This window comes from Chiloscyllium punctatum, chromosome 45, assembly GCF_047496795.1.
Source record: "Chiloscyllium punctatum isolate Juve2018m chromosome 45, sChiPun1.3, whole genome shotgun sequence".
NCBI classification, from domain to species: domain Eukaryota; kingdom Metazoa; phylum Chordata; class Chondrichthyes; order Orectolobiformes; family Hemiscylliidae; genus Chiloscyllium; species Chiloscyllium punctatum.
In genome coordinates this window covers 14,221,102-14,247,525 of record NC_092783.1, presented here as the reverse complement: position 1 = coordinate 14,247,525, position 26,424 = coordinate 14,221,102, and the positions used below count along the sequence as shown (strand labels likewise).

The 26,424-nt window shown below is 40.2% G+C and overlaps 1 protein-coding gene across 5 annotated transcripts in view; it reads left to right on the top strand.

The window, feature by feature from the left end:
• pacsin1b (protein kinase C and casein kinase substrate in neurons 1b) overlaps window positions 1-26,424 on the top strand; it is a 343,930-nt gene that overhangs the window by 215,115 nt on the left and 102,391 nt on the right. For 3 of the 5 annotated variants that reach the window (XM_072563328.1, XM_072563327.1, XM_072563329.1), the window contains one exon: window positions 16,011-16,133. In XM_072563328.1, the coding sequence (XP_072419429.1) occupies window positions 16,074-16,133 (60 nt within the window). In that variant the 5' untranslated portion in view covers window positions 16,011-16,073. Of the gene's footprint in view, window positions 1-15,632; window positions 15,797-16,010; window positions 16,134-26,424 lie in introns of those variants that run through there. The other 2 variants (XM_072563326.1, XM_072563330.1) reach the window with 2 other exon arrangements.

Sequence of the window (26,424 nt, the reverse complement as noted above, 5' to 3'; positions counted from 1 at the left end):
ATGACACCTTTGTCATCACAAAACACAACAAACTAGAAGAAATCCACGAACACAGAAATAATATTCACCAGTATAAAATTTACCAAAGAGGAAGAGAATAATAACGGACTTTCTTGGACATCATGGTAGAATGAAAAGCCAATGGAGAACTGCAGACCATTTACAGGAAAGTCATACGCACTACAGAAGCAACCATCCCAATACCCACAAATTGAGCTGCATCAGGACACAATTTAAATGAGCCACAACACACTGCTACATCCCGGAACTAAGATAAGTCAAGGAAAACCATCTATACAATGTATTCAAGAACAACAATTACCCAATAAGTGCACTTTGTTGATTCTTGCACAATGGACCTAAACAGGAAGACACAACATGCCCAGAGACTAGTCATCCTAACATACATCAAAGACATTTCAGAGATGACTGCTAGACTACTCCAGTCCCAAGGCATCATGGTAGCCCACAAACCTACTATCACACTAAAACAACCCGTGATGAATTTAAAAGGACCCTATACCAACGGCCAGCAGAATGAAAGCAATATATAAAATACCCTGCAAGGACTGCAACAAACATTACATTGGACAAACCAGCAAGAAACTAGCCACCACATTACATGAGTGTGAACTAGCCACCAAAAGACATGACCAACTATCATTAGTATCCATACACACAGACGAAGAGGGACACCAATTCGACTGGGAGGATGCATCCATCCAGGGGCAGGCCAAACAAAGACATGCATGGGAATTCCTAGAAGGTTGGCATTCAAACCAGAACTCCATTAACAAACATAGTTCTGGATCCCATTTACCAACCTCTCAGAAACAGAATTGGAAATAATAGCACCCACCACAGCAAACCAAGACACATAAATAGCAAGTAGGACAGACAACCATCACTTCACTGGAGGCTCACTGATGAGGTTACCTAGAATGGTGTTGAAATGTCTGAGAACAAATCCACTAGCTCAGCGAGCTAACCGACAACCTATAAAAAGTGTTACATTAATCATGGGTGAGTTTGATCTTCAAGTAGATTTGGAAAATCCAAAGTGACAGAGGAACCAGGAGGAAGAATTTATAGTTTATTTAGTTTAGGTTCCTAGAACAATGTATTTTTGATCCAGTCAAGGATGTGGTGATGTGTAATGAGGCAAGTTTTTAATAAATGATCTCAGAATAAAAGATCCCTTAGGGAACAATGACCATAATACTGTAAAATTTAGCATTTCGTTTAAGTGTGAGAAATTTGGATCAGAAATGTCTGTGCTGATCTTCAAGGTAATTAGATGTATAGGGTTAGAGTGAACTGGGTAAGAGGTTTAGCAGAAAAGACAAAGGAATAATGGCAGAAATTGAAAAAATATTCATTATACACAGTAAAAATCTTAGTGATGAAGGATTGTAGGAGGGAGATAAACTGACTCAATTTGAAAGAAAAACATACAATGTAGAAAAGTTTAGGAGTGAATGAGACGAATGGGAAATGCTTTTAAAAGCCGACAAAAGATGACCAAAAAAAAAGGAGGGAGAAAATAAACTGAAGGCAAATCAGTAAGTAACAAAAATGGACAGTAATAGCTTTCTTTAAAAATGTGAAAATAAAGATGCAAGAGTGAACATAGGCCCCTTAGAGACTGAGGCAGAGGAAATAATAATGGGTAGCCAGGAAATGGCAGAGATGAATGAATACTTTGCATCAGTCTTCATGGTAGAGGGTACTTACAGCATTTTAAAAATACTAAATCAGGCTTTGAGGGGGTGGGAAATCAACAAAATGCATCAGCTTCAGTCGCTCAAAATACTCCAGAGATTAATGGTCTAAAGGCCAATACGTCCCCTAATGAATTGTGCTTAGGGATTTTAAAGAAAGTAGCTGGAGAGATATTGGATGCACTGGCAGTAATCTTCCAAGAATTCCTAGATTCTGGAAAAGTCCCAGAAGGTTGGAAAATTACCTGTGTGACATATGTATTCAAAAAAGAAAAGCATTTCAGAGGGGGACACAAAAACAGGTAACTATGGCATGAGTTTAACATCTGTCATTGGGAAAATGTTACTCTATAAAGTATCTAATAGCAGAGCATTTAGAAACATGAGATGATGAAATCATTCCTGATAAATTTATTTCAATTCTTTGAGAAGGTAAGAAGGTAAATAAAAAGGAATCAGTAGATGTAATATACTTGGGCTTCCAGAAGGTATTTAATAAGGTACCACACATTAGACTAATTAATAAGACTAGAACCTCTGATGTTTGGAGCAGTATATTTGCTTGGATGGAGGATTGGCTACCTATTAGACATTTGGAATAAAGAGGAGTATTTATAATCACACCCTATAACTAGTGGTGTCCACTGGGATTAATGCTGGGGCCAGAATTATTTACAATACACATGAATGTCTCAGATGATGGAAGTGAATGTCTTTATGTACAGGTTTTCAGATGACACTCAAATAGGTGGGAAGGCAAGTGCACTCAGTCCATATTGTCCATTGATTTGCTGCCTATAAAGCTGCTTATTCATGGTGTCAGCCCCAGACATCATCTCAAACTTATTCAGAGGGTTTGAGCTACACGAAAGAGACCTGAAACACCTCCAAATGAGTGGGAACACCTACAGATGCACTCCATAATGTGCAGTGTATTCTATGTACATATCTCTTGCAGCATCTGGGTGTGAATAGTTGAGACAAATTGGAATTAATCAGTTAGCTCAGTTGGCTGAATGGCTGGTTTGCAATGTGATGCCAACAGCATGATTCAATCCATGCACTGGTTAATGTTACCATAAGGATTCTCTTTCTCAATCTTTCCCCTTACCTGAGGTGTGGAGCCTCAGGTTAAATCATCACGAGACATCTTTTTAAGAGGAGATTAGCCAAATGGTCTGTCAAGACTATGGCAACTTTGCCTCCAGCACATGTATAAAGGTAGTCAGGGAAGGTTGAATAGGCTGACAGTGGGTATGGAGGGAATGTCCTCAAAGGAGAGGTTGAGCAAATTTAAAAGAATGGGAAGAAACCTTTTATTGAAGTATAAGATTCTAACTGGTGTAATAACTCCAGAGTAACCGGTATCCTGTCACCAAGTCACCCATTATTTACAGATGCATGCTAGTTGTAACTGGGCAGGCTTCCTCCGAGGCAACTCTGAATGAACAGAACCTCTAACATTCCTGTTTTTTTTTGTTTAACCCCCACACTACCGCCTAACTGCAGTATTGCTTATTTTTTCCCCCAGCACCCATGGTGTGTGTGCAGGTGTGAGACACAGTGAAAAGACACAAGGTGTATGAATCTTTATTCAATTGTCACCACCAGGAAGATAGGAAAAACACCCGAGTGGCCAGTGACAAGCACTGCCCTTCACATCAAAGGGCAATGCTGTGTGATCAAACAGTGGAGGGGAGGGTAGGGATTAAATCAAAATAGAGTTGGACGGGGAAATAATGCACTCCATGCCCTGTGGCACCCACCTCTCCCTGAACAACTCCAGGGTGTTGGTGGACACCGCGTGCTCCTACTCCAAGGACACCCGGGCTCTAACGTAACCCCAGAAGAGGGGCAGGCAGTCGGCCCTAACGACCCCCTCCACGGCCCGCTGCCTCGACCTGTTGATGGCCAGTTTGGCCAGGCCCAGGAGCAGACCCACGAGGAGGTCTTCAGACCTGTCCTCCCTCCTCCGTACCGGTTGCCCGAAGATCAGGAGCGTGGGACTGAAGTGCAATCAAAAGCAGAAGAGGAGGTTTTTAAGAAAATCAAAAAGGGAGTGCAAACGCCCACACCCAATATACATGTGGTCCACGGACTCCACAGCGCCACAGAACAAGCAGTTGGGCTGGGAGTCCGTGAACCACTGCTATCTGCGGTTGCAGGGGACCGCTGCGTGCAGCACCCTCCACCCCAGATCCCCAAGAGAAAGGGGGAGGACTCCTGCGTAGAGAGCCCTGGGAGGATCCCCACCGCCCGGTGGCAAATGGGCATGCCAAGGCGTGTCCGGACGACATTCCTGTTTATTTCTGTCCACCAGAGCTTCCTGATTGGACCAGGTCAACAGCCCCAATCAGGGAACTCATACTCTATGAGGTCAACTTGGCTGACCTTATTACAATCACTACATAAGACCAATGATGATAGTAAATGATATCAAATGATAATGAATCTGTGGAATTATTTCCCATACAAGGCTGTTTGGGGTGGGTCATTCAGTATATTCAAGACAGAGATTTTTAGTCAGTAATGCAATCCAGGGTTATGGGGAAAGGCAGGAAAGTGGAGTTGAGGATTTCGGAACAGCCCATGATCTCATTGAATGACAGTGCAGTCTTGATGGACTGAAAGGGATGATCAATACAGGACTGAAGGTGTTATATGTGAATGTACGTGATATAAGGAATAAGGTAAATAAGCTTGTGGCACAGATCAAACTTGGTAGGTATGACATGGTGTGCATCATGAACACGTGGCTGCAAGGGGATCAGGATTGAGAACTGAATATTCAAGGATATAGTTCCTATTGAAAAGATAGGCAGGTGGGCAGAAGGGGTAGGGTTACCTTATTAATAAGAAATGAAATTAAATCCATATTAAGAAATGAGTAGGTTCAGATAATGTAATCTAACTTGAAACTAGTCAGGCTTCCTCAGAACCACCTCTGAATCAATGTGGGTAGAATTGAGGAACTGCAAAAGTTAAAAAATAGTAGGAGTTATGTACAAGCCTCCAAACAGTAGTCAGGAGCTGGAGTGCAAGATACATTGAGATAGAAAAGACATGTAGGAAAGGCAAAGTTACTGTGATCATGCAGAATTTCATTATGCAGGTGGACTGGTGAAATCAAATTGGTAGTAGATTGCAAAAAAAGGAATTTATGGAGTATCTGTGAGATGGTTTTTTTGGAACAGCTTGTGGTGGAGCCCAGTAGAGAACAGGCAATACTGTATTTAGTGCTGTGTAATGAGGCAGACATAATAAGGGAGCTTAAGGTGACGGAACCCTTAGGAGGCAGTGATCATAATATGATTAAATTTAATCTATAATTTAAGAAGGAGAAGGTAGAATCAGAAGTAACGGTATTACAGCTGAATAAAAGTAACCACAGAGGCATGGGGAAGGAGCTAGGTAGAATTGACTGGAAGGGGAGCCTAGCTGGAAAGACAGTGGAACAGCAATGGCAGGAGTTTCTGGGAGTAATTCAGGATCCTGCCATATCAGAGATTCATCCAGAGGGAAAAAGAAGCATTGTACAGGAGGGATGAGGCAACCATGGCTAACTAGGGAATTCATGGATAGTATAAAAGCAAAAGAGAAATCATATATAATCTGGTGAAGGGCAGTGAGAAACCAGAGGATTGGGAAGCTTATAAAGACCAACAGAGGGCAACAATAAAAGAAATAAGGAGAAAGAAGATTAAAAATAAGCTAAAGGAAGACTTATAGAGTTTTTTAGATATATAAAGAGCAAGAGAGGCAGAAGTGGACATTGGGCCACTGGAAAATGATGCTGAAAAGATAGTATTGGGGAACACGGAAATGGCTGAGGAACTGAATAATTACTTTGTGTCAGTCTTCACAGTGGAATATATGTGTAATATCCCAAAAATTCAAGAGAATGAGGTGGCAGAGATGAGTATGGCGGCTATCACCAAGAAGCATGTGCTACAAAAACTAGCTTGAAGGTGGATGAATCACCTGGATAAGATGGACTACACCCCAGAGTTCTAAGGGAGATAGCTGAAGAGATTTTGAAAGTGTTAGCAGCGATCTTTTGGGAATCGCTAGAGTCAGGGAGCGTATCAGAGGACTGGAAAATCACTAACATGACACCGCTGTTTAAAAAAGTAGTAAGGCAAAAGATGGAAAATTATAGACTGATTAGCCTAACCTCAGTCTTGGGTGAGAATCTGGAATCCATTGTGAAGGATTTCTGAATACTTGGAAGTGTATGGTAAAATAGAACAAAGCCAGCATGGTTACATCAAAGGGAAGGCACACCTGACAAATCTGCTAGAATCCTTTGAGGAAGTAATGAGCAGGTTAGACCAAGGAGAGCAAATGGATGTTATCTACCTGGACGTCAAGAAGGCATTTGACAAGGAGTTGCACAGGAGGCAACTGTGTAAAATAAGAGCCCATGGTGTTCGAGGCAAGTTGCTAGCATGGATAGAAGCTTGGCTGTCTGATAGAAAGCGGGGAGTGAGGATAAAAGGTCCTTTTCAGGATGGCAGCCAGTGACAAGTGATGTTCTGCAAGGCTCAATGTTGGGATGACAACTTTTCAGTTTATGTATTAACAATCCAGGTGAAGGAACTGAGGGAATTCTGGCTAAGATTATTGATGATATAAAGACAGGTAGAGGTACAAGTAGCATTGAGGAGGCAGGGAGGCTGCAGAAGGATTTGGACAGTTTAGGAGAGTGGGCAAAGAAGTGGCAGATGGAATACAATGTGGGAAAGTGTGAGGTCATGCACTTTGGTAGGAAGAATAGAGGCATGGATTATTTTCTAAATGGGGTCAAAATTCAGATGTCTGAAGTGGAAAGAGATTTGGGAGTTCTAGTCCACGATACTGTCAAAGTAAACTTGCAGGTTGAGTCAGTAGTTAGGAAGGCAAATGAAATATTGGCACTTATTTTGAGAACTTGAATATAAAAGCAGGGATGCACTTCTGAGGCCTTAAAAATCTCTGGTCAGACCACATTTGGAATATTGTGTGCATATTTGGGCCCCACATCTCAGGAAGGGTGTACTAGCCCTGGAGCATATTCAAAGGAGGTTCACAAGAATGGTCTCAGGAATGAAAAGCTTAACATATAAGGAATGTTTGAGGACTCTGGGACTATACTCGATGGAGTTTAAAATGATGAGGGAGATCTAATGGAAACGTATAATATAATGAATGGCCTGGATAGAGTAGATATTGGGAAAATGTTTCCATTGGTAGGAGAAACTAGGACCTGGAGGCACAGCCTGCGAGTAAAAGGAAGACCTTTTAGAACGGAGATAAGGAGAAACATCTTCAGCCTGAGAGTGGGGAATCTATGGAATTCATTGCCACAGAAGGCTGTAGAGGCCAGGTCATTGAGTATAAGACTGAGATAGATAGTTCTTGATTGTCAGGAGATAAAGGATTATGAAAAGAAAGCAGGAGAATGGGGTTAAGAAACTTCAGTCATGATTGAATGACAGAGCAGATTCAATGGGCTGAATGGCCTAACTTCTACTCCTATGTCTTACAGAATTATGGAAAGGTCTACCTCTGCTCCGACATCAAATGGAAATGCAGCCATTTGACTTCTTTCCTTTGTTGATTGTGAATAGAAGTTCGTTATGGGAATGTTTGAATGTTTTCCTGTACATGATGGTCAACCACAGGACAATGATAAGATACTGTCTGCAGTGGGCATTGGGATATACTTGCAATGACTTAGGGAGGGTAGTAAGGTGAACGTGGCTAAGGACAGGCTGTGTGGCCTCATGGTTAAATAGCAACTGAGACAAAAAAAGTGGAGTTATACGTATGAGGAAGTGTCAGCCATGCCAGCAATGTGCAATAAGCAGTGTGGGTTTGTGGCTGCTGTGCCACTACTTTGACAGTGAAAGGCATCTCTGGGTGGATGTTCAGCCAGTGTTACAAGACACTTCCAGTGCCAGGGATGCCAGTCTATTCTGGTAATCCAGGCAGTGGCGAGTTCTTGTGGTTACAGCGAGGACGAAAATCAGGTTAACATCAAGTGTAAGGCATGCCATGATGGTGGAGTGTGTAGGTAATGAGCTGAGTTTGGGACCGTAACATGAGAAAACTCACTTGACCTTGCAGGGAGAAGCCCTCCAAATAACTCAATGAAATTGACACAAGCAAAAAAATATATGAATTCAACACCAAACTTTTATATATTTGCAAAGCTGTCAACATCAGGATAAAAGTTAAAAATCACGCACCAGCAGGTTATAGTCCAACAGGTTTAATTGGAAGCACACTAGTTTTTGGAGCACCACTCCTTCATTAGGTGATTATGGCACAATCACCTGATAAAGGAGCAACGCTCTGAAAGCTAGTGTGCTTCCAATTAAACCTGTTGGACTATAACCCTATAACCTGGTGGTGTGTGATTTTTAACTTTGTACACCCCAGTCCAACAGCGGCATCTCCAAATCATAACATCAAGATATTTTCTCAACTGCGTGGATACAAGTTGTTCTGCTGCCTAACTTTGTTCAGTCTTCCAAAATAATGCTATTAACATCCATTGAACTCTGTGCAGGAAAACTCTACTTACAGCTTGGTTTGTAGATTTGTCATTGTTACAGGTTATCAGAATTGCTTCTTCATTCCAGCTTGATCAACTTAATCATGTGACCCTGAAATCATCTTTACATCATTATGTATGATGTTAATCCCATTGCTCCAAATCAGGAAATTTTCTGAGCTATGTGAATGTGGTTGTCAGCATTGCTGCTGCATTAATGCCATGGTGACTAGGTGCTGCAGGCTTTTCAACATTTGACTCTGTGCTTTTAAGTTCAGAGTCCCTGGAGATGTGCTCTTCAACCCAATTATATCATGTTCTGTTTCTCATTGACCTAGTGGTTCATCCATCTGGGAAAAGAGAAGCTTAATTGACACAAGTTGTTGTGTTTTTCATTCCCCTGGGCAAAGGATCTGCCTTTAGCATTTTACATCAGGCAGACCCTGGTGAAAACCTGTCTGTTTGAAAACTCTAGTTTTTATTTGGCTTTCCTCTGATGAAGAGTGAGAGGAAAAGAGTAGAGCTGTTCTGCTTGTCTGAACGAAACCTTTCTACTCTTACAATGGCCCATTTTTAAATTCAAAAGGGTTATAGGTAAAAGAAGCCAAGAAAAGAGAGAGCAAGTTAAGTGAGAAGGTTTGGAAGGAGACATTGCATGGTGGAAGATGGTATTGCACAAGACCAGAAAAGACTGTTTTGGTCCATTTTAGCTGACAGTGTAATTTGACAATACAGTTCATCACCTAATTTGTCAGCCTCTTCATTGACCAAATGCTTGTCCAACTCCCACTTGAAAACTACCAACGTTGTTTGATCATGAAACTTGTTGGCCATCCTTACATACAATACTGTACAAAACAATGCCATAGTTTGCATAAACAAAAATATTGTGGATTAATGTAGCATACTGGTGTCTCCTGACATTGTGCCAAGGCTAGGTACTTGTGCAGTTCCCAACAGTAGGCTACATTTACTGAGAAGGGGTGAAAAAGGAAAAAATAAATTCTCCATATTTTGAATTAAAATTGAGTGTTGATTGTCTCAGTAAATTTCTTGATTAAAAATGCAAATACACAACTATAGAAAATCACATTAACTTACTTTATGCCAAGACTGAAAAATACGAGGATGACACGTTAGTTAGTGCAACTGACCTTTTCGGCACAATATAAAGAACCATTCATTAGAACTGACTTCAGGCAGATGCACAATAGAATTGTTTTAACAATTATACTTCTGCAAAAACAAAAACCCACATAATGGTGCTGTATTTGCATGAGTGTTTCCACTGTGGCATGAAAACACCACTGTACCCAATCTGTGCCATTATGGAGCAGCAGGAGTGTTTTGGACCTGTGCCTGCAAATTCCCAAATAATATATAACTAACCTAACGTATGGTCCCATTGTCCGTTCCAAAGGAGAAATAGACAGGGGCTAACAGAAATCGCCAGTTTAAACCCTACATCATTCTTCACAAAGTAAATCTTTCCTGAATGGTTCACACTGGGGTCGATTCTCCCTCTAGAATGTTGCGTAGGTGGCCACTTTTCAAGTGTGAGCCTAATGAGTAAGAATTGACTGCCTATTCTTGAGTTGAGTGCATCACCCTGAACCCAAGCCTATCTTCACTTGAAGTGGATGTTTTTCCAGCAGGGATTCTCGGAAAAGGAAGGAAGGAACTGGCCATTTTGTTTCCTCCAATCCCCCTCCAAGCCAAGCAAACTGGGTCTAACTAAGGCCTGCTAACTCAGCCCAATAATGGAGTGTGTGAAGGTTTGTCCAGTCAACTTTAGGGAATGTTAATGTTTAAAATCCTGTGACTAAAGTTCTAGCTGGGTAAGATTTGACTTTTTTTTTCAATCTAGATGAATAGCAGCCCCCATATTTAATTCAACCTTGAAGCATATTGTGAAGTAATGGGCTGCAGAGAATCCTATCCTGTTTGTGTGTTTTTTTAAAAAAATTGCTTATGGATTAGATTTAAGGTCAGTGCAGAACATATTTCTCAAATTTTGAAGTCAAATAGCACCCCCCATTGCACAAACTTAAAACAATGCAACTCTTAACAGTAAAACTGGTTATCCTATCAAATCTGTGTATAATGTAGTCATATTTAGGTATGCACCTTGTTCATAGAAATAGATTTCCACATAATTATTTTTTCCACCCTGCCTATTGTAATGGATATATTTTCAGTTTTTGTCAAAAGCCTTATACCTTTAGGACTTATCTGGGAATGTCTTCCTTTTCCCCTTATTCATCTGATCTGTTTCAAACCATCAAAATTCTGGAATTCCCTCCCTAAAGGAATTGTGGGTCTATCTACAGCATGTAGACTGAAATGATTCTACAAGACAGCTCATCACCACCACCTTGAGCAATATATTCTGGCCTGGCCAGCAATGCCCACAGCTCACAAGTGAATTTTTAAAAATAGTTAGCATTTAATCAGTAGAAACTCAGTCATCGGATTTTAAGGAATTGATTCTGTTGCAAACTGTCCCAACTGTAAAACAAACAGCATTTGTTGATCGATGGTACTTCAGAAGGTAATTTTGTAAGCCAGGATAACTTGGAAGTTTCATTTGAAAAGCAAGCTGATTATTTAATTGGAACAAGGTTGAAAATCACAACACCAGGTTATAGTCCAACAGGTTTATTTGGAAGCATTAGCTTTCAGAGCGCTGCTCCTTCATGAGGTGGTTGTGGAGGTTAAGATCATAATCAAAATTTGTAGCCAAAGGAGTCCAGTGTCATGGAGGTGTGATACAGTCAACAATCTTAGATTAAAACTTTCATCCTTTATAATGGGATATGCTGGTTTCTGTTCTTTGATATGTAAATCCCACAATTTCTTTTCAATTACATTCTCAAGCTAGCTCAGGTTTTTAAACAATTCTTTTATGGTGCTTTTGGGTTCAATGTGCATCCAGGTTAGAGTTAGTCACAGTTACATCTTGGATTTATTTTAAGATTAAATTTCCTTTTGGAATATTTTTCTTTCCCTTAACTGGTTAATATTCATGTTCTGCATCTGTCTCTGCCAAAAGAGTGATTGCTGCTAGTTGTTGAATATTTAACATTGGCTAACTGTTGGAAGATGAAGAAGGCTTTTGAGTTTATCCAAATGATCTCATACTTTGTCTCTGCTGGGAAGTACCTACCTTTCTTTGGAACTTGCATAACACTATATATGGGAACTTGCAGGCACATATCCAAAGCATCCTTGCTGCTTATCCTAAGAATATTTTGCTTCCTATATGCCTTAGTGCAATATGGACTTTTGGTAGCTAGTATCAGACTTAAAACATTAAAGGGCCAATAGTTTGAAGATAATTGATTGTAATTGTTTGGTCTCATTAGTCACTGATTTCTTGTTCGGCCTCACTTAAACAAGTGTATTCTATTTAAAATTTGGTTGGAAAAATCTCAATTTTAAGTGTTTTTAGAAATGTGCATTAAAATTAAATTTCCAATATGCTTCTTAATATTTAAAAAGTATGCTAAAAATAAATTTTTGGTCACCAAAGATAACATGTCTCAAGTCTGTAGTTTCTGTTCCTTCAGTGTGTACAGTATTTATATTAAATAATTCAAATATTGCAGGAACAGATTATTTTTCCAAGGCAGGAAGTACACTCACCACAAAAATCACAACACTGGCTCCTGTAACTTTCCATGGCTGTATTTCTTTCTTTAACCTTCAACTTGATTTGATACTTTTCCAGATCTTCATTAACCAATCCTACAGAGCTGGCCATCACAGCTGTTACACTTCATTCCAGCCTATTCCCCACCTATGTAATCTCTCACTGTGGGCAGGATTGAAATTCCCAGCTCCCTGTAAAACAGTCAGGATGAAGAGTTGATTAAGAACCTACTAGCAGCAGAATCCAGAAGCAAAATGTTTAAGTAAGTGGCTATGAATGCTGTCCAGCAACAAAAGATTGAAAGTACTATCAGAAATGTTGTTGATTTACATTGAAGCCCTCTGATGAATTTTTGCAATATAAGAATTAAAGATATCCACAATTAACAGCTCATCATTTTGGCAGGCAGTAATATCTGTAGAATTGCTGGTAGCTACAGCTTTGGATCTCTGACAATTGGAACTGTAGGAGTAGGAAGGGGGGTCATATAAATTGATGGTCCATCATTGAATACCTCCATTCATTGGCTGGACTTCAATCTCAGTGGGACATGAGTCAATAGTCAATAAGGCCAATTAAATCACCCACAGATTTCCAGCAGGAGAGTAGCTGTAATCCTCCTTCCATAACATCCCATCAATGCTGCCTCCCTCAAAATAACTTGTAAGTAAAATGATAGCATCAGATAGATTAAACTAGCCATTAGTAGGAAATGCTGGCATACTCTCCACCTGTTCTGCTTGCACATCTCCTTGAAAATGCCTTTCATTCCTAAGCTGAAGAGCTGGTATTTCCTTCAGAAATGTGCCTTCTGTTAGCAGATTAAGAAAGTGATTGTTGTTATGTTCACGCCTACTATTTATTTTTAATAAAATAAAGGCTTGGTGACAGGAAAGAGATGTAGCAGTGTAATATTTTTTGAGTGTCAGGTGATGGAGAGCAAGAGAATTCACGGTGAAAATATTTGTGCGACTTTAGCAAAGAAATGTTCAGCTAAGCTTTGGCATTGTAAGAAGATTTAAAGCAGAAGGAGTCCTGCCCCCCCCCCCCAATCTGTAAGTGAGATAGGGCCGTGATATAATGGTAATCTCACTGGACTGTAATCCAGAGCTCTAGGCTAATGCTTTAGGAACATTGCTTTAAGTGTCAACATTGTTAATGGTGAAAGTTGAATTAAATAAAATCTTGAATTTAAAGCTGGCCTAATGGTGACCATTGCTGGTAAGTGGGAAAACCCATCTGGTGCTTTAATGTCCCCTATTGTGGGAAGAAATCTGCCAGACTTACCTAGTCTGGCATGTATGTGACTCCAGAACCACAGTAACACGGTTTACTCTTAACTGTTCTTTGAAATCGCCAAGCAAGCCATTCAAATCATGGACAACTATGGATGAGCAACAAATGTTGGCCTTGTCAACAATGCCCATGTCCAATAGAAGAATATAAGTGAACTGGAGGACATGTTCCTTCATCTTTAGTATTGTTTGTAGGATCTTGCTGTGCATAAAATGCTGCTGTGTTTGGCAAAGACCATCAATGTATTTCAAGATAAATTGCTGAATATTGGAGAAGAGTGAGTCAGCTCACCCCTTCTCAATCTTCCACAATACAGGGAGTCATAACATTAACTCTGTTTCTCTGCCCACAGGCTGTCAGACTTTAAGTTTCTCTGGTATTTACTCTCTTCACTTAGGAAGATTTATTCACTCTTCAGCACAATGCTGAAACTCTCTCCACAAATTTAAAAAAATGTTAACTAATTTCTTCTAGCAGAAGGAGACCATTATACGGCAAGCTTAATTCAATTTTATTATGTCTTTTACTCATTTTGTAGGATGTGGGTGTTGCTGGTTTTCCAACATTTAGTTGCCCATCCCTAGTTGCCCTTGAGAAGGTGGTGGTGAACTGCTGCCTTGAATCACTGCAGTCCACCTGCTGTGGATTAACCCATAATGCCATTAGGGAGGGAATTCCAGGATTTTGACCCAGCGATAGGGAAGAAATGGTGATTTATTTCCAAGTTAGGATGGCAAGTAGTTTGGAGGGGAACTTAAAGATGCTGGCGTTCCAATGTATCTGCTGACCAAGTCCTTTTGGATGGAAGTGGTCGTGGGTTTGGAAGGTGCTGTCTGAGGATATTTGGTGAATCTCTGCAGTGCATCTTGCAGATGGTACACACTGCTGCCACTGAGCATTGGTGGTGGAGGGAGTGGATGTTTATGAAAAATTTGCTAATCTTGACAAAAAAATCATAAAACAAATATCCACACAGGTAAGAAGTTAAAAACTGATATTGCCAAATGAAGGTGGAGGAATATACAGTTTTAAAAACCTGAGGGTGTCTGTGATGTAAAGTATTATCACGTACCAAGGTTGTTTAGTTGGTGACTTGACCATCAGCAGCAGCAAACATTTCATGTGTTGTATTGACTTCTATATTCTGATGTTTATTTTTAATCTGTCTTGTGATCAGGTGCTTTTCCTTTTTTTTGAAAGCTTTCTTCAGCTTCAGTTTCGCTGTCACAAATCTCTCCTTTGCCACATGTAGCTCCTTGACATTCATGCCATATGCTTTGTGTGTTCAATCTTCAGAAGTTTCTAGATTAGATTCCCTATAGTGTGGAAACAGGCCCTTCAGCACAACAAGTCTACACCGACCCTCCGAAGAGTAACCCACCCAGACCCATTTCCTTCTGACTAATGCACCTAACACTATGGGCAATTATACATGGCCAATTTCACCTGACCTGCACATCTTTGGACTGTGGGAGGAAACCCATGCAGACATGGGGAGAATGTGCAAACTCTGCACAGTTGCCCAAGGCTGGAATCGAACCTGGGTCAGTGGGGCTGAGGCATTAGTACTAACCACTGAGCCACCGTGTTGCCTTTGTTAATTCTTTTGAGTTAGCTAATTGTAGGTGGGGCTGTATCTCTAAATGTGAAAATTTCCAGAGGTAAATTTCAAGATCGATGTTTCTGAATCTTTTTTCACACCTGCCTGAGTTGACTGGTCTTGGTGCCTTTTGATAAAATGTTAATTTCAATTCTAACTGCTTTCATTTACTCTACATTGATTTCATGAAGCTTGGTTAAACTTGAGTAGTCAGGTAATTGCTGTAGCCATTTTAAGCCAGTGATTTTGACCCTTTATTGAATCTAATTTCAGTTTATGAATGCTCTTGACAATTGATTTGAAAAATAAGTAATCCTTATTAATATCAAGACAATATGGAGACAATTATGAATTGTAGGGTTAAATATCTGTCTTTCATCAAGCATAGGCAAGCTGGATAAACTTCATCCACACAAACCTGTAGGTTATCGCTGGATTCTGTAATAAAGGTCATATTTAATTGACGTACCTGTTGGAAATTTAATCAATTTAATTAATTTACAATTTTATTGAATTGTATTAAAAAATGTATTTAGCTAAAAATTTGGAGTATATTTTACTAGAATTGAATGCAGTAGAAATTTTGCAGTCTTATAAAACATTGTATGTTCAGCTTGCCTTGAAGCTCATAGAACGGTTCTGCCAAGCTCAGATTTGAAGAAAAAATATCCCTTCAGCTGTTCATGTTGCAGTTATGTCACTGGAATCCCTGCGGCTACATTATGAACACGAAATTGCTCCGATTGTGACTGCCCTGAACCTGTATAAGTTAAAATTCTTCTGCTTCTGGTGCCCGTGAACCTGTGTAGCCGAACTATGTGCAGGCTATCACATGCCCTCTGAAGGATGTAGCTCAACTAATGCTCAGGCACAGATTAATCCTCGGCACTAATTCACCGCCTCTATCGCTCAAACTCGTCAGGATAGGCCAAGTGGGAATTATGGTTTAGCTATTAACAAAACCACCAAGGGGATTTCTATGAGATGAGGTTTGCTTGTTTGCTTATTTTTAAAACATTTTTCATTTTGACATTTATTTTCTTATCTCAGTCCAGTTCTGTTAATGCACTGTTCTTGAGGTTTATAGTATATGTGATGCCTGCAAGGGTTGAGGGTGTTGAGCTGTGAAGGTTCGCAGTGACCTTTTTAATTGTATGCATGAGGCTTTCTGTAATGCTTGGGCCATTTTTTTTCTCTCTGCAGTGCATGAAGATTTGAAGCTCAGTAACGGTGCAGATAATTCAAGGTCTTTCTGTTATATCGAAGATGTCAGGCTCGTACGAGGAATCTAGTGGATTAGAGGAAACGACTGATAGTTTCTGGGAGGTACTGCAACTTTCTTGCTACACTTTGGAAGATGAGATTATTGCAAAATAATTACTTAAGCCACGTCTGATTTATCTTAAAGTACGTGTTGCAGTAGTTTTCTTGTTACTAACAGGCTTGGTAAATTGCAGTCTGATAAAGGGTTAATGGGTTCTGACGCTTTAATATACATGGTTGAGTGCGGTTATTCATTCATCAGGAATTGAGAGCAGAATGTGTGTATTGCAGAAAATGTGCTGCAGCTTTGCTTAAATGATTAATGAAACCACGAAAGATATTGCGTTGGTACTTTAGTCCAATATGAGCAAGAACTCACTCGCCACTATCTATTCATGACAGAGCCTGGTATTTAACTATGTGTATATGGTTTGAGTATAATGTATACATACTTAAAGGCACCTCCCACTGATGGCTTAAATAGTTTATTGTTTTAAATTATTCATTAAGAAAAAAACCTGGGGTAAATGCTTGCTTGCAATTATTTATTTTATCAGAATGTGTTTTTTTTAAAGAAAAAACACTTTAGCAGGGTGAATAAATTTGGAATGTGGTGCCTTCCTAAAAAGCACAACTGCTGTTTTATTTCTCTCCTCTTCAAGGTGCTGACCTTTGCTGAGCTATCCTCTGGTTTGTAACCCTCCAGAGTCTAGCTCAAGTCGCTATTCTTCATGTGAGCCTGGAGACTGAGCATCAATAAGCCATTTAATCTGTACTGAGACGGTCTTTGCTAAGCCAAATTCTCTCTGTCCTTGCTCTATTTACCCAGTGTCATTGGGTAACCATCGAGGGGGGAGAAGAGAGAGCCCTGCTGGTGTGTGCTTTATTTTTCTCTTCCCTCTTTCAGCCAGCCTAAAAATGTAAAAGGCTATTTTAGCACTTCAACTGATACACTGGTTAGATGTTGAACAAATTATCATTTGTATCTAGACCTATTGTGGCAGCTTTAACTACAGGGAGAAGTAGCCATCTAAGGATGTGTTGTGTTATTAATGCAGATACTTTTTATTCCATTATATTTCCCAAACTTCCACAGTCCAGAGACTACCCAAAGACAGTGGCGCTTTATTGGCAAATCCTAACCAGTACTATTTGTAATTTTGTTTGTAATCAGTCGTATCTTGAATGACCCATCCTTATAGATAATATTAGACCTTCTTTTCATCCCTGTGGGAAACTACTCACCCTCAGCTTTACCTGCTGCTATACTCATGGTTCAAGAGGCAGGGGTTCTATACTTCAGGTGCCTTTTCCTTTTTACTCAGTTCAACTACAAGTTTTCCTGCCTCCTGTTCAAATGCTTTAACACAACTGTAGGAGGGACTGGGTGATAGATTTTTTTTCAAAGATATAAGAGGACTAAAGCGACCAGAATCCAAGAATGGTTCCAGTCACATTTAAAGCTGGCTTGAGTGTCATTAGGACTAATACAATCAATCTGGCTTTTACTACCAGATATTAGATGGGGAAAATAAAAGGAATTTATTTAATTTAAAAAACATTACTTGTAATTTCTGTACCTGTAATTGAAGAATATTAATCTAATAACCCCATTTCTATCATCTACCAGCTATAGAAATATTGAGAATTCTAATACTTGATATCATGAAATTAAATTGGCCTATCATAAATGGAATATCTTGCTCTGTAGCCTACTTTTAAACAGTTCAACCTAAATATTGATTTGAACAATGTTGGAAAATAAAATTGTGGCAATTTCAAAACGCCATGATGCAATTAATAAGTGGCCCTTCAATACCAAACTTTTAAAATCTCTTGCCTTTCTGAAAGTTATTATCGATGTGATATACAGATTATCACTAGGCGTTCGTCCCAATGTGAGTATAGAGAAGTGATGGAACTAGGAGTGCAAAAAGAAAATACCATCAAAGAAGCTATTAATTTGGCTGTGTTTTGTGATACAAATGTAAGCACAGTGTATGCTATGTATTGCAAAAAGCAGTTGCTTTATGATTTTTTTTTTTTCCTATTTACTAGTTTTCTAATTTTAGTTACCAAACGTATTGGACAAAGACAAAAAAAATCTGGATATGGTGTTTTTATGCAATTTGCATTTCCCTAAATTGTTTGAGTTATATTGTTCCTAATTGTGAACTGTCCCTGAGCTTCAGTTAACCACTCTGTGTCGTGATAAAACCCACCGGAAGTTTGATATTTTATTCTGTATCCTATGTAGAGTTGGAAAAATAACGTGACTGAAATGTGTAATTCTTTATTGATCTCAAGGACAAATAACAAATCCAAAGTACAAATTATTCAAACTATATCTTCATAGCTTGTTTTTTTTAAATTTTTTTTGTATGTTTTTTTTAATAAAAGAAAAATGACATTTATTGTCCCAGCTGGAAGAAGGGGCAAGCTTCTTCCTCCCAAACCTCTGCCAGTGACTACCTAGAGGTGACTACATAGATTTCTGTAGCAAATACTGTTATATCCAACCTGGCAATATGACCTTTCTCAGGTTTATTTTTCTGTAAAATCTGGATCCTTCACAAATAAATACATTTTAGTTAAATTAGGATTGTAGAGAAGCTTTTTTAAATAAGTGTATTATTAGTTTATGAAACACTTATTGAAGAACAAACTATATTTAGAATGTCCAACTGAAGTGAAGGACTCTTGTTCCTCCATGTTGTAGGACACACTGACATTTTACTTGCAATTTGAGAGAAAGAAGGCAAACTTGATACCTCCATATCAAAATATTGAAACAGTTTGAAATGACCAACGCAGGATTGCAAATATACATTTTTCATTCACAGACCAGTGCTACTTACCTGTGCGCAGTTGCCATTAAAAATATCATTTTTTAAAAAAAAATTAGCATGATTTGTTTTACCTACATGCAGAGCATCTAATATTTGTGCACTGATTAATCTTTCCATCTTAAAATATTCTGTTCTATCATTCATATTAAATGGAAGATTGACAGCAGCTTCCAAAGGGCCATGGAGGAAGTAAAGAAATACAAGAAAGTACTTATACTCAGTTATGTGTGCGGCTTCAGGCAGAGAGAGAAGAACAAGGGAAAATCTTTCCAGATAAATGTAGGTCATGAAATTAGTGTTCTGATCTGTACTTGGTAATGATTTTTGCACTTCTGTAAATTGATTTTAATGAATGCAAGTAGCAAAATGTGAATCACAAGATTTAGCATCAAGCTTGATACTCTGTCAACAATGCATTAACTTGCATCAGCATGAGCTGTTATGACATTCTAGACAAACATTTTCTCCAGATAACCTGCTTATTGAGAATTTAGAGAATCATTTGTGTACAAGGACTAAAGACCAGATTGCACATAAAATAATAAATTCTTTTACCTTGTTTAGAAAGTTGAGGGGTGATCAGATAGAATTCAGCAGGGTAGATGGCGTAAGGGTATTTGTGTGGTACTGGGATCTAGAACATGATGAAATTATACTGGGGCATTGCTTCTAAGTTTGTATTCCTTAGTCTTTCAATCTTATTATATAATCTGAAAATCTTCACAACATGCTGAATGTTTTTGGGTCTGTTAAAATTTACAAGACCAATGTTGAGGTAGTCTGTCAGGTATTGATCCTAAGGAATATGAATCAACGTGGTGACAGAATTGGTGTCGGTTACCGTAATTGGATAGATTGGTGGAGCTTCCTTAATCCATGAAAGACATTAAGTATTTTTGACATTTGAACCATAAAATTTGAATTTGGCATTTGAAGTTCATTGGATGTAGCATGTATAACTTCATCAATTTATACAAATTTAGGTATTTCTGTGGCTTAAGTAATTTAAATGTGGCAATTATGGTAGAATCACTAAAAAAATGTGGAAGAGTATTATTGAAATTATAAATGCAAGGGCTAGGTTCTCAGTAACAACAAAAGAAAAGTAGGTAAATTGTGCAGGTTTTTGAGGAAAAGGTGATTAGCAATGCATTTGAATTTTAAACAGAAATGATGGGTAGGGTGATAAATGAAATGACCTTAATACCTTTTTTCATTTCTTCTTCATGCGTTAACTCAGTTTTGCCATTGAAGGATCAAAACACTTTTTATTACAACTTCTCCTGCAGTTGAAGTTCACTCCTGAGTAAAGGTAACACATTAAATGGGTCGGTAGTTTTTTTTTAGTTCTTGGTGAGTGCAGACTCGTTGGAAATTAGTCACAATTTGACACTTTTGCCAAATTTATCAGGGGTCGCGCAATGTGAGCTATGGAAAGATTTGTGACCGAATCGCACGAGGAGCCAAGTAAGGCCGAGTTCAACGTCCAGATCATTTCATGCCATCCTTTATACTTTTGACCAGCAGCATGAGGAAGGGCTACCTGGAGTGTGTGACAGGTTCGTTGTCCCCCTGTCTCCATGCCTTAGGTCCTGATGACCAGTGGTTGGGTGATGGTGTTCAAGGGGTGTCCTGGAGAGGGGCACACCACAAGGGTTTGAATCTGGCTCTACATGGCAACCTGGTTGTGGAGGCAGCCAGATGGTCGCACAACTGGCTGCAGCTTCTTGACATTAAGGACCATTGCATCCTACATGTGTGTCTGCTCCTGTTCAGGTCGTTACCACAGAGTCCCCTCCTGCCTGAAGCCCAGCAGGTGCCTGGTATCCAGCAATCCTTTGAGCCTGGGCTATTATTCTGCTACCGGCTGTGGACTTGTCTCAGTGATATCCTTACCAGATTGTGTACCCGTACCTGTTTAGGTTTAACCACCACACCAAGGCACTGGATTCCCAGCTAGTGAAGGCTGCAGGAGGCAGCCGTGCCAATCCTTCCTCTGAGGTCTCTGTATTCATGTCCTGGAAAGTCAAGGAGGTAGCTTCTGAGGGAGTCAGCTGTTTCACCACAGAGGTGTTGGCGATACTGGTGCTACCAGCAGGTCAAATGAATGCCTGTGATGCCTGTTGTATGGTTAGAAGTGTTGAGTAATGAATGAGACTATAACAGGGTACTGAGAATTGTAGTGGACTGAAGAGTGATGCGTACTTGGCAGGACATGGATGTCTTTGCATTCTCACAGGAGCAATCCTGGTCTTCTCCTGTATGGGCCAACTTTCTCTTCTCATATGATGTGAGGAGCCTAATGTCTGGCACTCTACCAGGCATACAGACGCTCTCTGCTCTGTTATGGGCTGTTTACTCCAGTGATACTTGAGATAAAGTGGATGGTCCAACTTTTTGTCCCATTTCAGGTGGTATGTAATGTGGTGAAATGTCATTAATGACTGAGTAGGCTGAGCAGAGGCCATATGGGATTAGTGGTGTGGGAGGAAGAGGAGAAAAGAGAGCAAGGAAGGGAAGTTACTGCAGGCAATAGTGAGTGTGGAGGCATGAGTCTTGACAGGAGGTGGGTGCAAGAGAAGAGTGTGGCCATTACCCTGGTGCAAGGTAGAAATTCATTGACTTTCGTATAGCACTAATGGCTTTTCTTTTGCATTGGTCCAAGGTCACCTCAATCAGCCAGAGTTAGGTATTATGGGGGCCTCTGACAGTCCTCTGGAAGGAAGACACCTCTCCTTTGCTCCACATGCTTTACCAAGACCTCCAGATCCCTGCAGGGCCACCTTCACCTCCTCTGACATCTTGCAGAAATGAACATGACTGAGCAGAACAGCTTTGAAATGCCAGTGCTCACCTGGATGCAAAGAAGCCTCTTAAAAATTTCTTGGCAGTGGATATCTGCTGATGAAACTGTGTGGTAAGATGGGGTTGGAATCAGACATGAGAAATGACATCCAGGTGTGGTAGGTATTTTAATGAGGTGTATTTGATGAGATGTACCAAGAAATCTTGCTTGGTGAGAATTCCTGCAGAATATTTGATGCACTCTTGCACTTAGCCAAAAACATACAAGATTAAGCCCATTGTTAATCTTAATGTGAGAAACTGTGAGGGTGAGTCATTTAGGAAATTGAAGCAATTCACATTGGAACAGTAGTGAATAATTCTTGCAAGTGTGGCTAAGGCTCAATGGGATAATAAATTGGGGAGTTCTCTGCACCTACTGATGCTAATCCTAATTTTTGGAATAGATTGTGTTGATGATAAACAACGCCTTATATTCTCCAGTCCTGAAAACCCCACCCCTACCAACTGTTTTTCAACATATCTGCACCTTCCAGCCCTTCCCATGTGCTCCATTCTAGCTCAATTACTGCCAGTGATAACAGGGTTGTTGTGCTTCCTATAGTTCAGAAAGTAGCAGATGGTTTGCAGCTGTCTTCTTAAGGGTGACCAAAACATCAGCTACTCTTCAAGGAAGTCCATTCACCCATCTAGAAGACCCTCCTGAGAGGCTAGAAAAAAATAATTAGCTGCATAATTTGTTGGGAGGAGTTGCGATATAGGGGTGGTGGTGGTGTTGTTGCATGCCCAAGTTTAAAACATCAGGAAAAACACTGGCATGTTGGAAATCCAACACAATCCTGCTCACTTTGGAATTTAATTTATATGTTTGGAGGTTTCTAGTATTTAAATATTTTAGTCATACAGATGTCCAGCATGGAAACAGACCCTTCGGTCCAACCCATCCATGCTGACCAGATATCCCAACCCAATCTAATCCCACCTGCCAGCACCCAGCCCATCCAAATGTCTCTTCCAAAGTTCCAAAACAATGCAACAGCATATAAAACAGTAATTCGGGTGAGCGATAAAGGGCTTTTGCCCAAAACGTCGATTTCGCTGCTCCTTGGATGCTGCCTGAACTGCTGTGCTCTTCCAGCACCACTAATCCAGAATCTGATTTCCAGCATCTGCAGTCATTGTTTTTTTACCTTTATAAAACAGTAATTGCTGCTCCTGGAATTTGAAGAAATCGCCTCCAGCATCTAAAATACCTCAAAAAAGGAGCAGCTGTTACAGCCAGACATTTTTCCCATCCTCTATCTTGGATTACCCAGAATCCCATAGAAATTAAAAACACCTGTTATTCCACTTTTAACAACCAGGTATCCCGAGCTGTTTGAAAGATATCGGAATCAATGACGTTCGAGTACAATGGAGATCGGTTTGGTTATTTGAAGCTGACAGTTTGGAATGTCTTTAACTACTGAAATAGGACAGCTGGTTCCTTGCCAAAGTGAAAGGCCTTTGCCCACAGTACTTGTTTTGAGAGTGTGCTTTAACTGCTTTAAAGGTGATTTCTAAAATTGTACAGGTTAATCCTGCTGTCTCAGACTTGTACTCAACAATTATCTGCACTTCCTTGTTGGCTTTCATTGCTGTATCTGAGCAAATTATGCAGTTTTACCATGAACGTTGTAACAGAAGGTGCAGAAGCAGCCGTGCTTGTCTGCACAATGGCTTGTATGGCAGAAAGAAGAGATGCAGAGCTTCAGTTTGAAGGAAGCGATATCCCAAAAACCAGTTTTGAGCCGCAATGCCTCTGAAAGCTGAGACTATCTTAGCAGGTTGGTTGCTGACATGTAGCCTCCTGGAACAAGACTTTTTTCCAAGTAGGCCAGGAGGACTCTCCTTGCCAGTGGCTGACAAGGTCACAATGGCCTGAATTTCTTTATCTCCAAATCCTTCCAGAGATGTTTTGTGTCATGTGCGTGGGAGGATGTGAAATCCTGCATGAGTACATTTTTGATATTACCAGAACTGCTAATTATGGAATGTCAGAACAAGACTGCAGTGCCTGGATTCCCACGGTTTGGAGAGTCATGATCAGCACTCGGAGCACCACCAGATCAGCCTGGAGCATCTGTCAGTCAAATGGAGTTCTACTCGCCAATGTTTGGCTGTTCTGTGACCTTCAGACAATTTTCATACATGGCTTGGCAGGATACCTGGAATTACCAAGATGCATTTTGTAGTCCCATCCCTTTGCACTTGCAAACCGAATCAGCAGATGGGTCCTTGGACATAAAGGCAACTTTCCAAGCATCTGGTTACTATCCCTGTGAGGAGCCCTACCACAGATACAGCTGGAGTTACGTAAGCATAACAGCACTAATGGAGCAAGCTATTAGCTTACGGAAGGTAGTATTTGGGTCCTTGGACACTTGAGTTGTGCTTCAGTTTGTACCAGCAAAGGTGTCTAGAATGGTAGCCGTTTGCTTTGACTTGCACAACATGACATTGCAGAGAGGACTAAAGCTTCAGGAAACAAAGGGCAAGGAACACTTCCTTTATCTTTCAGAAGAGGAAGAAGGCTAGCAACAAGGGATCTTGGCTACATCAGGCCAGAGACTCTTCCAATAGGCTTCTAAAAGTATGGTCCAGATAACCTCTGGGTGCTGCCAGACACTTTGTTTTTGTTTCAGATTTCCAGTATCTGCAGTTCTTTTTATTTGTGTAGCAAGATATGTCATAAATCTATTCAGTGAGGGACAGTAACTGAGCAGTGCCCCTTTCCCTGAATTAGCTAATTAGTGGTGAGATGAAGGCTATCCATCCAATTCAGAATGGAGAGTAGGGTCTTGAAGCTGGAATCTAATTTTTATGCCTTGCAATTTTTGAGAAGCAGAGTCCTACAGTTCTGTTTAAAGAAAGCAAGTGAACTGTCTTCAGCTATGTTACATTGTAGAGAGTGTTCCCATCCATTGGGCAACCTGCAACCACTAATAACCAGAAGGCATAGAGGGCCTCAAAGCCTGCATGTGAGTGCTAGGCCCTGGTCTGTTGTTGGGAGGCCATGTACAGGTAGCATGCCTAATCCTGGATGTCTCAGGGAAGCTAGAAATTTCCAATCAGTGCCTGACAATTAGCCTTAAAGGACTTTTCAAATATTCTAATTGGGAACCGTCTAATTGTGGATAGGCATTGTGTTGACCTGGCCATCTTGTCCCTGGACAAATGGTTAGGGAGCAGTATGGTGCCAATCAAGTCTTCCAGTGGATTGGATATTCACATCCAGCTGCCTCCATCTTAATCCCCATTGGGATTTGAAAACCCTTGTCCCTGTTTTCATGTGCCCTTTGTCTACCTGTCCTCTTGTGGCTCCCTTGAAAATTCCAGTAGAATCTTTTTCCACACTTTGAGATGCTAAACCGCCAAAACAAAGCCTTCTATTTAATGTTTGTTTATGGGATTTGTCATGCACTGGCAAAGCCAGCATTTATTGTCCATCCCATGACCGATGGAGGGTGCAGGCCATTAGTAAGGGCAAGCATACCTTTAGTTGCCTGTCATATCTGAGTCTCCATGTAGGTGGTAACTCTATTCATGAAGATGGACATCAGCACAGAGGTTTTAGGTGTCATGCACTCATTCTAGAGACAACTTCCTTCAAACTTTGTCTGTAATGGCTATGCTGCTGGAACTGCTCATGTTTTTCTGTTGCAGCTCTGGATAGCCCTCTTAGTGGATGAACTTGAGGCTCAGAATTTGTACCCAGCAGAACAGAGCTTGGTACCCTCTGCAGGGACTTTCCTCCACTGCCTTTGATCACTTGTGATGTCTGGCTCACTACTTAACAACCTAACAATCTCTTCCTTGAAGGTTTCATGGAGGAATGATTATCTGCACTGGTGCATTCTGCACATTCATCATGTCACACTGCATTATCAGAGTACATTTATTTTTAACCATAAATATTTTGTATGTAAAATTTATAAGTTGATAGTAGTTAAGGTGCAAAGCCAATTAGTTTCTTTCGCTGCTTTTACAATTAGTTAATATTTACAAGATACGTTATGCTGGACATGTGGTTTTTCTGTCTCCACAAAGGCCAGGTGTTACTGTACAGTACAGTACAACTGTTTGGTACATTTTACAGCAGTGTGGCCAGGCCCATTGTTCACAACACCTGGTATAGATAAAATCTCGGGACATCCATTCTCCAGTGGCCATAAAGAGGAGGGATACATCTATTGGGTATGCTTTTTCCTCCTCCTTGCCTAGAGATTTATGGCAATATTATTTTTATTTAGGCCCTCAGAATTCAGGCAAGAATCCAATACCTGGCAGTCTTTCCACATTGTGCATCTATCCTTGTATTGTTCTGTTGACAGTGATAGATCTCCAATGTCAATGATCTATTCAATGATTCCTTTTGCAGGGATCCTTCAATTGATATGAGAGCCATTGATGTGTCCACACTTTGGTTGGGAAACCCAGAAGTAGGATAGTGATACTGTGACTCAGTTTAAAAGAAAAACACATCAAACCAGGTCCAAGGTCTGACTGGCCTCAAACCTGCTACCAGCCCCCTGCCAATACCTCACCCTCTTATCCACGGAACCTGCTGTGAATGATTCAGCAAAGTAAAATTACAACTGTCTCAACAGTGAGGAACCTTTTTTTTCATGCTTTAGAGCTGGAAAAGGTGTAAATTAAAC